This window comes from Anguilla anguilla, chromosome 4 (assembly GCF_013347855.1).
Source record: "Anguilla anguilla isolate fAngAng1 chromosome 4, fAngAng1.pri, whole genome shotgun sequence".
In the NCBI taxonomy this organism is placed as follows: Eukaryota; Metazoa; Chordata; class Actinopteri; order Anguilliformes; family Anguillidae; genus Anguilla; species Anguilla anguilla.
In genome coordinates this window covers 15,094,268-15,107,344 of record NC_049204.1, presented here as the reverse complement: position 1 = coordinate 15,107,344, position 13,077 = coordinate 15,094,268, and the positions used below count along the sequence as shown (strand labels likewise).

Here is a 13,077-nt window from a genome sequence, read left to right as displayed (position 1 = left end):
ACACAGAGGTGCCAATGCAACGCAAACTGATTTCTGTCTCCTCCTGTCATTTTGTCAGACATCTTTAAAGCACAAACGCTGTCTATCAATAGCTATCCTGGTTTCTTCTATAGTTTCTATTTTCACACTCAATGATGTTACAATTAAATTTGTGCCAGGGACCTGAACCAGAAAATCCTGTCTTTGTTGGTGGTGGATATGGCGAAATGCTGATGGCACGTTTTATCTGCTTTGCAATAATGCTCACCATACACCAAAATGATTAGTTCAACCAATCTACTGAGCGTGTGTTTTCTAACAAAATATCCCCATCTTCTGTCAGGTATTTTGCTTTTGGTGTTCTCGCGGGCTCTGTGTTTGTTCTCAACTGCCATCTGTCATTATCACCAGAGTTTGTCTCACACATGTTCCCACTCTGCGTTACAGCTGCGACGCAAACCTTGGCCATTGATTCTTCTGAATACGAGGGAAAACTTGTGGACCAGGGCATGCTTCTATTCTTCATCGTTGGGAATGTCAAAGAGACCAACAAGGCCCTCATTACCACGAAAGTGGTGAATATGGAGACTCCCAAGCTGACTATCATGGTAACAAAAATCACTTTATTCTGTGTTCATGTCACAGTTTTGTAAGTGACTCCATAAATTTAGGCTTTACATTTGGCCCATAAATTCTCACACTTACAGATTGTTTTCCAGAATCAATTAATTCTTCAGTAGGTTTACAGTAGATTCAATTTATATTTCAATGTTCTGCATGTTGCTGATTGAAAAAGTACAGAGCACCAAGAATGTGAATGTGAACTGTGAATGTTTTCTTGTTGTTTTTAGTTAGGAAACTGTCCCAATTCTCTTTACAGGTGTCTGAAAACCCAATGGTTGGTGATGTAATGACTATCAGGATTGAGTTCAAAAACTCTTCTTCACATGATCTGGAGGACACATACTTACATCTGGAGATAGCCGGTGTTTGGGTGTTTGCACCTAAAACATACAAGTAAGAAATGTTCATGAAAATAACTTACTGAAATAAAAATTCAGAAACACATTGTGATACATTTACTTATAACTCCTGTAAAGTCATTTACAAACATAGTGATATTGTGTTATTTTGCATGCAAAAAACAAGGGCTAAACTGCTTGTATCTGTCAATAATGACAATGCACAACTCGCCAAAATAATGATATTATTTCATAAAACTACCATGCATTATATAGTAGCCTAGAAACTCAAAGTTGATTTGCATTCTCAAAAGATAAAACATTACAAACTGGAAGGTAAAGTACCTTCTTTCAGAAACTGAAGTACTAACCGAGAAGTACTAGAAGGATAAACAGTCCCAACATGGCATCAGTGAGGAAACACTGAAGGGGAGCAGTGGTATGCTGATGCACCAGCATTTGTTTCTGCTGCATAGAAGAAGCCTACTGTTGCTTCCATTTCGTTTTGCAGTTCTTTTGGGAACTTGTTCCCAGCTCGGTTTTTTTCAGATGGCCTTAACACTCAGCGGAAACTGTGTTTTCTAAGAATTATTTTTTGTGAATAGTCTTGAATAGTGAAAATGTGAATAGTTTCTGTTTAATGCTCACTTTTTTCCTCAGTGATGATAACAAAAAATATCTGCTGCATAATTCTTTTTATATGCACATATGTGGCTTTAATTACAATCTTTTTGATTGCAAAAAAAAAATCAATTCATGAATTCACAAGCAAACTGCATAATTCAAAAGGTTTTCTTTCCTTGGCCAACAACAGGGAAGCACATAACTAAGGCTTTATTCACAATGGAAATCTTTGGGAGAAGTTGCTTTTTTGATCAAACTTAATAAGCCAGGTATCTCTCATACATATGATCTCTTTTTGTCAAGTTTTGGTATTTTAGATGCACTAATGCACAATTAATTGTTATTATTATTCTGCTAGCATAAGATGTGTGCAGTTGCGAGTCACCATTTTACCTTATTGTTTTTGCTCTGGAAGTGTAGGCTTTAAACAATGCATTTTCATACATTTAAACAGCTCAGAGTGGTGGTGCAATGGCGGACAGCAGTGGCCAATTTGCAGGGTAGAAATGGTTTATAATTGTCTATAATGATAATAATGGTTTCCTATTGGTGGGTATTTGCGCATTGATGTGATTAATTGCTGTTGGGAGACAGTGGTGGCAGAATAATGGCAGTGGTATATCATGGGAGCAATTTACCTTTTTAAAATCAAAATAGTGTTGTTCACAGACATAATACTATCCTTTAAATGATTTTACTTTTACTGTAATGGGCCACATACCGAACATCTTAGCAAAAGCATGCCGACCGTGTTGCACTAGAATCTGAATACACTGATAGTGTTTTAATGACTGAGCCACCTCACTGCCCTGTTCCCCCTGTGGTCTGCTGACAGTAACCTGAATGTGTTTGTATTACAGAAAGATTCTCTCAAACACCACTGTGACATGGGTTGAGTCTTTTGTTCCAAGAAGAGCAACGCGGGCACTCGTGATAGCCAGCCTGTACAGCAGCCCGTTGCCGCCGGTGTACACCGAGGAGGAAATCCACATCAGGGAGAACGCTGTGCAGCCCGAGCTGTATCCATTCCCAGGAATCTTCTGAAACTAACAGCATTGCATTTCCCTTCTCAGATTTGTCCTTTACTAACCCATACCTTCCAACCGAGATTTTGAATGATTTTCTATTGATCGGAATACACATATGTATGGCTGGGAGTGCTACTTAACTCAATACTTGATTGAAGAAAAACTTAATGGGCTCAGTGTTTCTGTCAGGTCAGGTAGTTCAGCGTATCTTCTTGAGAAACCAATAACATTTTGAAGGGTAGAGCATTGGAAAGGGAAGTTCTCAGTCACTGACTACATCTTCAGGAGCAAAACTCACTGAAATGCCATTGTGTTAACCTCCACACGGTTTCCAACACCCTGACCAACATTAGTCAGAGGCATAATGTTCATTGCTCATTGAATTCTGCTTCAAATTTCATCATATACACATAAACTACAATGCTCAATTAATCAGACATATACTCATTATCAGTTATGTTATTTTTATAATATCTTTTTTATTAACAAGGCTGAAATGCAAGGGATTGCAATTCACTAATTTCTATTTGCGATGCTTTAAATATGATACAAAGAAGTATGATACAAAGCAAATCAGTGACATTCAATTCTTGAAAAATTTACAAACGTGATTATTTCTTCAAGATAATTTGTTCTGTTTGAGTGATTACATTTGGAAAGTTATGTAACCAATCAATTGAAAGCAAATATATAAATTTTCCATGAGGGTTGCTACCTCTGCTATATTCCATTAGATTTTTTACATGTTTCGCTTAGAATTTTAGGCTTTTTCTACTATATCTGATTTTTAATTTTTCTCTTCAATCTTTGGAAGAGCCTGTCTTTGCAGTATAAGTATCAATAAAATGACAATTACAGAGTGACTTTGTGAATTCTTTATCTGTTTTGATTATGATATAAATATTTTTACTAAATCTCTCACTTGTCAACAATTGTATTGTATTATTCTCAGTTAAGCAACTTACATGTTGCTCGCTTCTTGTGCCTTAAATCAAAATATAACTAATAGTTTCTAGGACCTAACTTACGCCTAGAAATTGAATTGACAATAAGAGGGAATATGTAGCCACTGTGTTCTTTATTTCATTTCATTGTAAAATTTGTATAAACTCCGTAATGTCTCAGCGAGTCAAAAGAGGCAATTCATAGGTGTTTGCTTTGTTCAGTAAAATTGTCAGTAGGGAAAGGAGGGTCGAATCACAGGACACAAATCAGTCTGTCACTTTCAGTTCAGTAATGCTATTTATCAAAAGAGTCTCAAGCGAAGCACTTCATTACATCATTAGGTTCTTCCACATTGTCAACTGTGGAAGTGATGACACAATATTCCACTCACCAGGAATAGATGTCACACTGAAAATTCCCCTTGATCCATAAAATCTGTATGTATTGTTTCTTAACATACAGGTGGTTTTACTGCCTAGGCTCAGTGAATTCTTTGGATAAACCAATCATGGTTCACTTGTAAATTAGATCCTGGCAAAATGTTTAATGTGGTGAAATTTATCACTCCCCCATCCCCTCCCCCCGACTTAGAGCCCTGTTTTGGAAGGGCACATGGAAAAATAATGGGCTCCTTGTATGTGGGTTTCTGTTTTTGTGTAAAGATGGCCCGGTGACACCCACAGAAAAGCATTTTCATTTGACACACAGAGTAAAATTGATAGCATGTTACTAGCAAATGTTGTTATTACTTTCAGATTTTTTTTCATGGCTTTGTATTATTAATTAAAGAGATATTAGAGATATAATATTGAGATAGTTATGGTTACTACCGGTAAAATATCGAAATGACTGTGGATTTTCATTTCGGCCATTACAGTCAGCGGCCACAAGAGGGTGAGAAAATCAGATAATGTTGCCTACACATTCCGTCACTCTCGTAAGCCTCCATTCCAAGAGGTGTTGCCCATAACACCTTAATATCTATTCCCTCTGTCATTGTTCATTTAAGAACACTGTGTCAGGACATTCCTAGTAGCAGCTACTAATGAAAAAAGTATATTAACATAAAACTTGAGTCGCGTGCAATTAAATGTTGTTCATTAATGCCAACGCAGGACTTTGTATTCGCCGCTATATAGCTTAATTGACAGGCGTTCACTATCCTTGCGTTTTTACACCATTTAATAAGGGATTAAATGAAAACCTGTGAACACAAACGAATCGGCCAGTGCTATAAAAGTAGCGTTTTATCGGTGTATCGATCTTTTTTTAATTAATCGGAGGCAATGACATCATTAAAGAATATGCTAATTAAATACGTTTAAATGTGTAATTCAGTATTTCAAATATTCGCTTTCAATAGTGCGCAGAAAATAGATAGGAGATACCCATCGATACAAAACTGTCCTTCTGGGAGAAGGTAGCAATGCCTTCCAGCATCCACGCATCTAAATGCACATCATGCAATCCCCACTATTTTAAACGAATGTCTGGGGACCTAATTACTCAGGATTTGGAAATGTGCTCGGCTGAGGGACAGAAGTCTCTGAGCTGGGATTAAGTCGGTCTGCTCATTGCAGTGGACAATCCTTCGGCAAAAAAAAAAAAAAAAAAAAAAAAAAAATATATATATATATATATATATATTGCATGCTATATATGTTTATATAAACTGCCTTTTTCTAACTTCCATTGACGTCAGCGCAGAGATTACCAAGAAATTCTTTATCTTAATAGATGTACTGTCATGTTCAGGGTATTTCATTCATTTGAATGCTCATCAGTCCCTTCACCACCGACAAATCCAAATTCTCTCCTGTATCCCACCATGATGTCAGTGAAAAAGATTTAGCCACTTAGAATTATTTTAATCGCATAGAAATCAAACGCAGTTATTTTTAACAATATTATTTTTGTGTGCATATATCGTAATGTAGGCTATGCTACGTGTGCACATGAGGTAGGTTACACATAAGGTGTCTTCAAAAGCAAAACAGACTTACGTCGTAATGTAAATTCCCAGGGTAACAGAAGATAGTGTTATTAAGTCTTCACCACAATTGCTGTCTTGGTGCAAGCAAACACAGATCGCGTAGGCTATTTTGTACGTTACGCGTTGCGGCTCCCATCAAAGATGAACTAATTCGATTTTTTACATACATGTTTGCTTGTTGTTAATTGTAGCCTACTGTTTTTATTGAAACGAAGCAATGGAGATCGTCGTTGTTGTGAAATACTCTTGGTTAAAAGAAATGTACATAATTGACAGGCTATGACAGACCATAGCCATCTGCGTTCACGTCGTACCTCACTGTATATATGTCCTTGTGAAATATATTACTCATTATGCGCTGTTTAGGCCTACTGCAGGTGTAAAATACAAATAACTGCCCTGAGGTCACCTCGGGGCGTCTTCTATAGCTATATAGTGGCTGGAGAGCAAGTGGCATCTGTCGCACTGTTGGACACAGCACAGCCCTGGCTTAGCTCTGCAGTAGGCTATACACCCACCACCAATAAACACGCGCACATCCACACACAATAAACACGAATTTAGAAATCTATTCCGGTTCCCTTATGGGAATAGCATGCACGCCTATATACGATGAGTTTTTAAAGATATTCAGTAGATACTCAGCGGTTTTAGAGGAATACAAATATAGGTCTGGCGTCTGCATGGTCGATGCGTAGACAACATACTAAATATATTTTATATGGCACAGGCTATGGTCAGTTTAACAGAAAACATCCCAATCGGCCAAACCATGAATTAATAACGAGTCATGCAGAACACCCATAATGTCACACTTCTGGTAAGGTAGGCCGCGGTCACGACTGGGTCAACACGTCCACCTCTCTTAAGACATAAGCCGTGGTCCTCTGTGTACATGCGCATGTATGACCCACGTGTGGATATCACCGTAGTCTGTACAGGGAGAAAGAAAAAAGGCTTGCCTTATCTAGCAAATGAGAAAATGAGGAAAGGGAGGTTTGGCGATCATTCCTACGTCAACCATGCCATGTGGGCGTGAGAGGGAAAAAGCATTACCGCTTTCGTTTAACGTGGTGCACCGTCGCAATTCTCTTCTTTCCAACCGCGGAAGAAATGGTAAAGGAGCACGAAGGAACTCATTACTGCAGCTGGAACTGATAGTAATGTCTGATACGCAGACTTTCCTCTCATTTTTTCTTCCAAGTATTTAATATCTGAATTCGCCAATGGTTTTACCACACGTAGGATGGGATTAACTTGGGGCGGCAGATATATCGCACTGTTTCTTGCAGTTCAGTTAGGTGAGTCTTTGCATGATATATTTTCTATAATGGATAAGTATCTCTTGATTTTTGTACGCCTACAATAGTACCTAATATAGTCCTACTACGTTTTCAACTGACCAGCAACGAAGTGGGAACAAACAACAAGAATATAGCCTATTATAGACCTATATAATTTTTCCAACAATAATTTGATAAATGTATTTCCTTGCTTCATTTATCTGTATCCACGAGACAGGATCCCGTGGTATACACTGAAGTATTTAGGTTACGCGCTGCATGAAAAAAATGTTAGCCCACATCAGAAATTCACACAACTTTTAATGAAAGCTATTTATGTGTTATTATCATTCTAAAGCACATTTTAGCTGAATTGTGTCTTAATAAACCTTACAGTCAATATCGATTCGTAAAATTTAAATGTATACCCTATGTCAAACCACAGAATATATTAATAGTAGGCTAAAAAATGTGTAGGCAATCTCGAAATTAAGGTCATTTTAAAAAATGGTCTCCTCGCGCTGCACGGCGAATATAGCTAAATAATTGATACCCCAACAACCTTGCTATATCGTAAAATATTTTCTCTTTCGTTGACTTTAAGTGAAGGCGATGAAAGGCGTGTACGAAAACACTTAGTCTATGCACGTGCAAGTAAAATTATTAACGATGCATTTTGGTCTGAAGTGAATAGGCTAATACATAGCCTACATAAACGAGTAAACGTGACTGTCTCCGGCTACGCTAAAACGGTAAGCCGTGTTTAATACATTAAAAAAATAAAAATAAATTTGTTTTAGATTCAAAAATGCAAAAACAAATTATTAAAGAGAGAGGTTTAATAAAGAGAAACAGAATCTATATATATATTACTGGAGGAGACAGATCATATCATATGGCTTTATAGCCTACTGTAGATGATACATTGGTTATCAGTGTTTGGACATTTTTCAGCATTCATCCGTAAAATTACAAAAAGGAGAAAATGATATTTTACAGACAATTAGCACAGATCAAGTTAAAATATTAGCCTGTATGAATTACAAAATAAACGTTTGTTTCATTCGCACACTTCTGTACCGAAGTAAATCATCAGAACAATAGCTACTCGTTAAGTTTTATAAAAACTACAGGCTACTGTACTCAATGTGGTAACACAGAAAACTGGAACAAACGCTTTGGTACAACCAGACCTATCACCAAGGCAATCGTAACTATTTTATTACATATTACAGCTTAATTCTTTGCGTATCTCATGCGTAACTGCAAAATGCAGCAGCATAGGTGTGATTTCAGAGAAGGATTATCCTACGTGAAATTATCTCGTGAGCTGCCATTAGAATTAAACCATAGCCTAGTTCCTATTTTGTTCAAAGGTAGGCTGCTCTAGTTTTACCCTGTATTCCCCTCCCGAGTATATTGTACTGTAATGTAGCAACTATTTTGGCTATAAATGAATACATAAATAGGATATTTGACATTAGAAGCTGTACGACAAAGGCTGGGGTAGGTATTCTAGATTTGCGCTATTTACATCTTAATTATATCGAGCGATGTTTTATTTATAATGCGTAACGGTTCTCTTCGCAAACTGTAAAAATACAAATATGTATAACCACCAAGGCTGCGAGACCAGTGTGTCCTGTTAAACCACTGAGATTGTTACCCAAACTGTTCTATCAAACTTAGCCTATTTCATGGCATCTAGTAGGCCTGTGTTTAGAAAACGAATGTGGGGATATTTGCCAGCTTACTTGTAATCAGCGGGCGCTAAATGAAAACGAAATATCACAAGATCTAAGGCTAATCCATTTCGAGTTATGAATCGGTACATAGAAGGTTAACAAAGGCTGAGTGTGCGTGTACAAAAACCCATCACCAACAGAGAGCCTGATCTTGCAGTGATATATGCAATCAGACATACTAGGCTACTTCAGTCTAAAACTATAAGTGATTCTATGGCGTTCGTTCGACAGTTACTCCAATCATTATTTTTTAATTTCTTTATTTCACTCGCAAAACGACGGTGAGAATTAAACTAGCGGCTGGAATATGAGAATAAGGATGAAAATCGGGTACGATCTAAAATAGGCTATTGCTCTGCCTATTGTACCTGTAATAGCCTACGTTAACCGTAGTAGAAGGTAGTAATAGGATAATAGAATAGTACGTGATGTCCCACAAACCATTCTTTTTTGTCCCTCCCCTTGCCTTGATCTCTCCCAGAGTTTCATTGACCGGTCCAACGCCGACAGCAGTCTCCCACTCATTCCCGCCCAGCCGCCCTCAGCGGAGTTAATAGGTAGCCTATAAATAAGGTAGCCTACGCGGTTCCTATGTGGGACCACAGCCGTTCACCCGGAGCGCAAATCGAATCGTAACAATATGATCAATTGACCAAATCCCCCGCTTAACGAACCACGACCGACAGGACGGAAAACACACCACACCCACGAACATTTCAAAATTAATTTCCAACAACAGCGGTAGCCGACTATTTAGAAAATTCGGTATTTGTCGATCATATAATTATGAATGTACTCAACCGTGGTGATCGAGCTAAAGAGCCAGTGTTATCACAAAAATTGCAGTCGTACGTGCCATCCAAATAAAGTTGCAGATTTCCGCAGAACTGTCTTGCACGGATATTAAGACCTACACCACCTCAAACACACCGGGACAAACCCCACACGCATAAACACAAAGACGCCCCCAGTTCTTACTCTATTAAGCATTACCTCATCGTCCTTTTCCACTGATTGTGCGCAGCAGCAAGGAGCGCGTGCACTGGATAGGCATCTCATGCCGCGCAGCATTCTGAAATACCAGTAAAGAAACGAAAATAGCGTAGCATATATAAATATCTTTTTAAAAAAAAAAAATAATGCTATAATGGACATGAAAGTATACACATACTGATAATTTAAAAATAGAAAATACTATTGTTTTACTTTTCATCACCATTTCTTTTTACATGTAGGCTATATTTGTATGTTATGTGTTGATCTTGTAATGTAAAAGGTGATGTTTTTTATTTTTATTTTATTTTATTTTATTTACTAACATTGTCGATCTTACGTTATATTCCAAATGCGGCAGTATTTATCTATGCTGGCGCCGGATTATCAATCGAGTTACAGTGTATATATCCCATGCAATTTGCATTTAATTTTCTTTCTCTAATTTCAGTGTATCTGCTACAGGCAGTGAGAGCTGCGGGGAAATGTGACACTGTATTTCAAGGTTTCTCAGACTGTTTATTAAAATTGGGGGAAAATATGGTCAACTACCCCCAGGATCTGGACGAGAAAAGAAATCTACAGACCATCTGCTCGTAAGTTGAAGTACAAAAACTGTAGAGTTTGCTCAGAAAGTGTGCAGACATACCAAGACCAAGCTGCCACTGGAAGACAGATGGCAGGAGACCCCAACATTAATTCAATATCTAGATCATCAAAATCACCAGCAGCAAGAGTATGGGAGTTTCTCGATTCAATTCTTAGCAATTAATTGGAAAGAGAAGAGGCAATTTTACATGCAAGGGTTATGGGGTGAACATCAATAAAGTAGATTGGATTAGATTGGTTTTAGATTGGATTAGATTTGGAGGTGGTTGATCCAGACAGATGATGCAATCAGTTAATTCTTATTTTAACGCTAAAACAATCCTGGACAGTCGTTTCTGAAATGCAGATTAGGCTACATATTTTTACAGTTTATGGTCATTTGAACGAGAGAGCAGTGTATACCAATGTATACCGGGGTCAACTTTTTAAAATATATACATATATATTTGGAATAATGATTTCAAATAAAACCCAGAAACAACTGTTCATATTAAGTATTGATATTGATGTATCGGAGGCAGCCTATATATACTGTAGTTTCAACGGTAGGGAGAAATGACATTTATTATTGCATATTGCATTTATCGCAGGATATTTATTGCAGTCTTAGCCTACTTATTTTCACTTGAAAGCGATGTTTAGGTAAATGTAAATTAGCTAACGCGGCTTTGCAATGACACATATAGCTGTTAATGTGGGAATATAAATTGTATTACGTTTCCCTCTTACAGAAATGTTGTAATGGTACAGTTAAACCTGTCCCTGAAGTCGAATACCATACCATAAATACCATAAAAATAAATAATGTAAAGTATTTCAAAATACTTTAAATGCAATGTACTGTAGCGTACTGCTGTTAGCAAATCTTTTCAAGAAAACAGCTGATAAAGGGTTAAATGTGGGTCAGGTGCATGCGCATCTCTAGAGACTCCGCTGTGTAGAGAAGAGGAGATGGAGAACGATCCAATTTCCGAGGACAATTGTGGATGTATCTGAAATGCAGCAATAGAGGCAAACGCGAGTTGCCCCATGCATCATCCTATCACGTAATTCGTCAAGAACAAGAAACTATTTTGAAGTCTATACTAGGTTGATAAATTAATAGAAAGCAACATCACCGACCTGTTTATCTTCGCAACATGATTCGATCTTAGTTTTGTATAATTATGCTTTAAACCATAGGCCTATCTGATTCACTGGCAGAACAAATTACATAGAGTCGGTTGGAAAAAAGAGACTGCACGTGCCAGTTATTCTATTTATCGAGTTGTCAGTTAATACATTTTGAACACAGGAGATTTTACAGTCGATGAAGACGTTCAGTAGGACATGTCGTGAAAAATATGCTGTGTTTGTAATGTCCAGGCAATTATCGTGTGATATTGAAAACCCCACGTTAATGTAGCATGGGCTGATTCTGAGAAGCTGGATTCAATACGCGTCAGGAGTAAAGCACAATGTTTTCAAATGGTCTATCGAACTACTTTTGAGTATTCGTAATTATTCCCTTGGCTCAGAGGGTGACTGAGTTGTGTGAGATTTACATTTAGCCTTTATAACAGGTTTGTGTCGCATATTTAAGTACTATCAATATAGGGAAATTATCAGTATTTTTAATAGACTCACACCATGAAAGAAATTGAAAACATGGGGTAATGGAAAAATAATGCATTGGAATATGACAATAAAATGTAAATATTAAATCAAATGTATAGCCTAACATTTAAGACAACACTGTTTGAAGCCATAACAGCTTCTATATATTAATATTTAATTCTTGTTGGCAGTAGCATCATTATCATAGTCTACCCCCCAACGAATTAAACATACATTTACATACTTAACGAGAGAGAGAGAGAGAGAGAGAGACCCTGGCAAAGACTAATAGGCTAGACCATTTTGATGCAGTAGGCCTACTTGTACAGGCTATACTATTTTAAAATATGCTTCCTTTTTGGTTTGCAGATATTGGGACAACTTCCATGCATGCGCCACGGCTGCGCTGGCGGATTGTCAAGAAGGAGCGACGGATCTATGGGAAAAACTCAAAAAGGAGTCAAAAAACTTGGAATTTCGGGGTAGCTTGTTTGAACTATGCGGTGGAGGTAATGGAGCATCTAAATCAAGAGTCCCTTTTGGCTTCACGATGCTTCTAACAGTCGTTTCTGCGCTGGTGACTTGGTTTGCATTTTAGCAAAGAATGAAAAAATAAAGACTATCAACATGAAACACTTCTCAAACATCTAGTAAAAGCAATTCTCGTACTCTACACCTAACTGGATTTGTACTTCCGAAAGCCAGCTCAATCAGAAGGAGAAGAGACCTGAAAATGCTCGAGTCATTGACAGCACATCCTTGGGAAATGCTCAAGCATTTTAACGGACCTTCGTTCAGTCACACTAAAATGGCTAGCAGCGTTGATTTGGAGTTACTCTGACATTTCGCCCATTCACAGCTGTGGGCTTCATGACCCACTAATTATTATGATAAACCCAACAATAAATAATAATAAAAAATAAAATAAAAAAACATTATGGACATTACAGTAAGCTACTGTTGTTAAAGCATTTGGAGGCTCATATACGCATATGACATTGTGAAATTCCATGATAGAAAAGCATTTACTGTAATTAAAATCTGTCCATTTGAAATAGACTAACACGATTACAGTTTACCCCGGTATGCTTTCTTGTTAGTTTAATTTTTTCTTTTTTGGTTAAAAAGTTATTTTTGATCTTTTCGTTTTCTAAACAAATGTTTATATCCCCCTAAGTATGTCTAGGTCGTTCGTCAGAATATAATGCATTCATATTGTATGTAGGCTACTCACTTGCAACCCCCAGAAGAGAGGCGGAGATTAAAAAAAAAAAAAAAAAAAACATTTTTTAAAGGGCAACTCAGGAACGGCTTCAGCCA

At 37.4% G+C, this 13,077-nt stretch overlaps 2 protein-coding genes and 1 long non-coding RNA gene across 6 annotated transcripts in view; 2 read left to right on the top strand and 1 right to left on the bottom strand.

Moving 5' to 3' along the window:
- LOC118226552 (coagulation factor XIII A chain-like) overlaps positions 1–3,456 on the top strand; it is a 26,882-nt gene extending 23,426 nt beyond the window's left edge. For all 3 annotated transcript variants that reach the window (XM_035416295.1, XM_035416293.1, XM_035416294.1), the window contains 3 exons: positions 427–587; positions 860–996; positions 2,426–3,456. In XM_035416295.1, coding sequence (XP_035272186.1) covers positions 427–587; positions 860–996; positions 2,426–2,609 — 482 coding nt within the window. In that variant the 3' untranslated portion in view covers positions 2,610–3,456. The remainder of the gene's footprint in view (positions 1–426; positions 588–859; positions 997–2,425) is intronic.
- LOC118226554 overlaps positions 1–9,620 on the bottom strand; it is a 14,224-nt gene extending 4,604 nt beyond the window's left edge. Inside the window, exons 1-2 of one of the 2 annotated variants that reach the window (XR_004765056.1) lie at positions 9,553–9,620; positions 951–983 (exon numbers count right to left, since the gene is read on the bottom strand). This is a non-coding gene — a long non-coding RNA (uncharacterized LOC118226554). Of the gene's footprint in view, positions 1–950; positions 984–9,000 lie in introns of both variants that reach the window. The other variant, XR_004765055.1, reaches the window with a different exon arrangement.
- Positions 6,451–13,077, top strand: LOC118226553 (neuritin-like). Its single transcript, XM_035416296.1, has 3 exons — positions 6,451–6,832; positions 10,004–10,148; positions 12,127–13,077. Exons 1-3 carry the CDS (start codon positions 6,778–6,780, stop codon positions 12,353–12,355), a joined length of 429 nt encoding a protein of 142 aa, XP_035272187.1. The 5' UTR covers positions 6,451–6,777; the 3' UTR covers positions 12,356–13,077.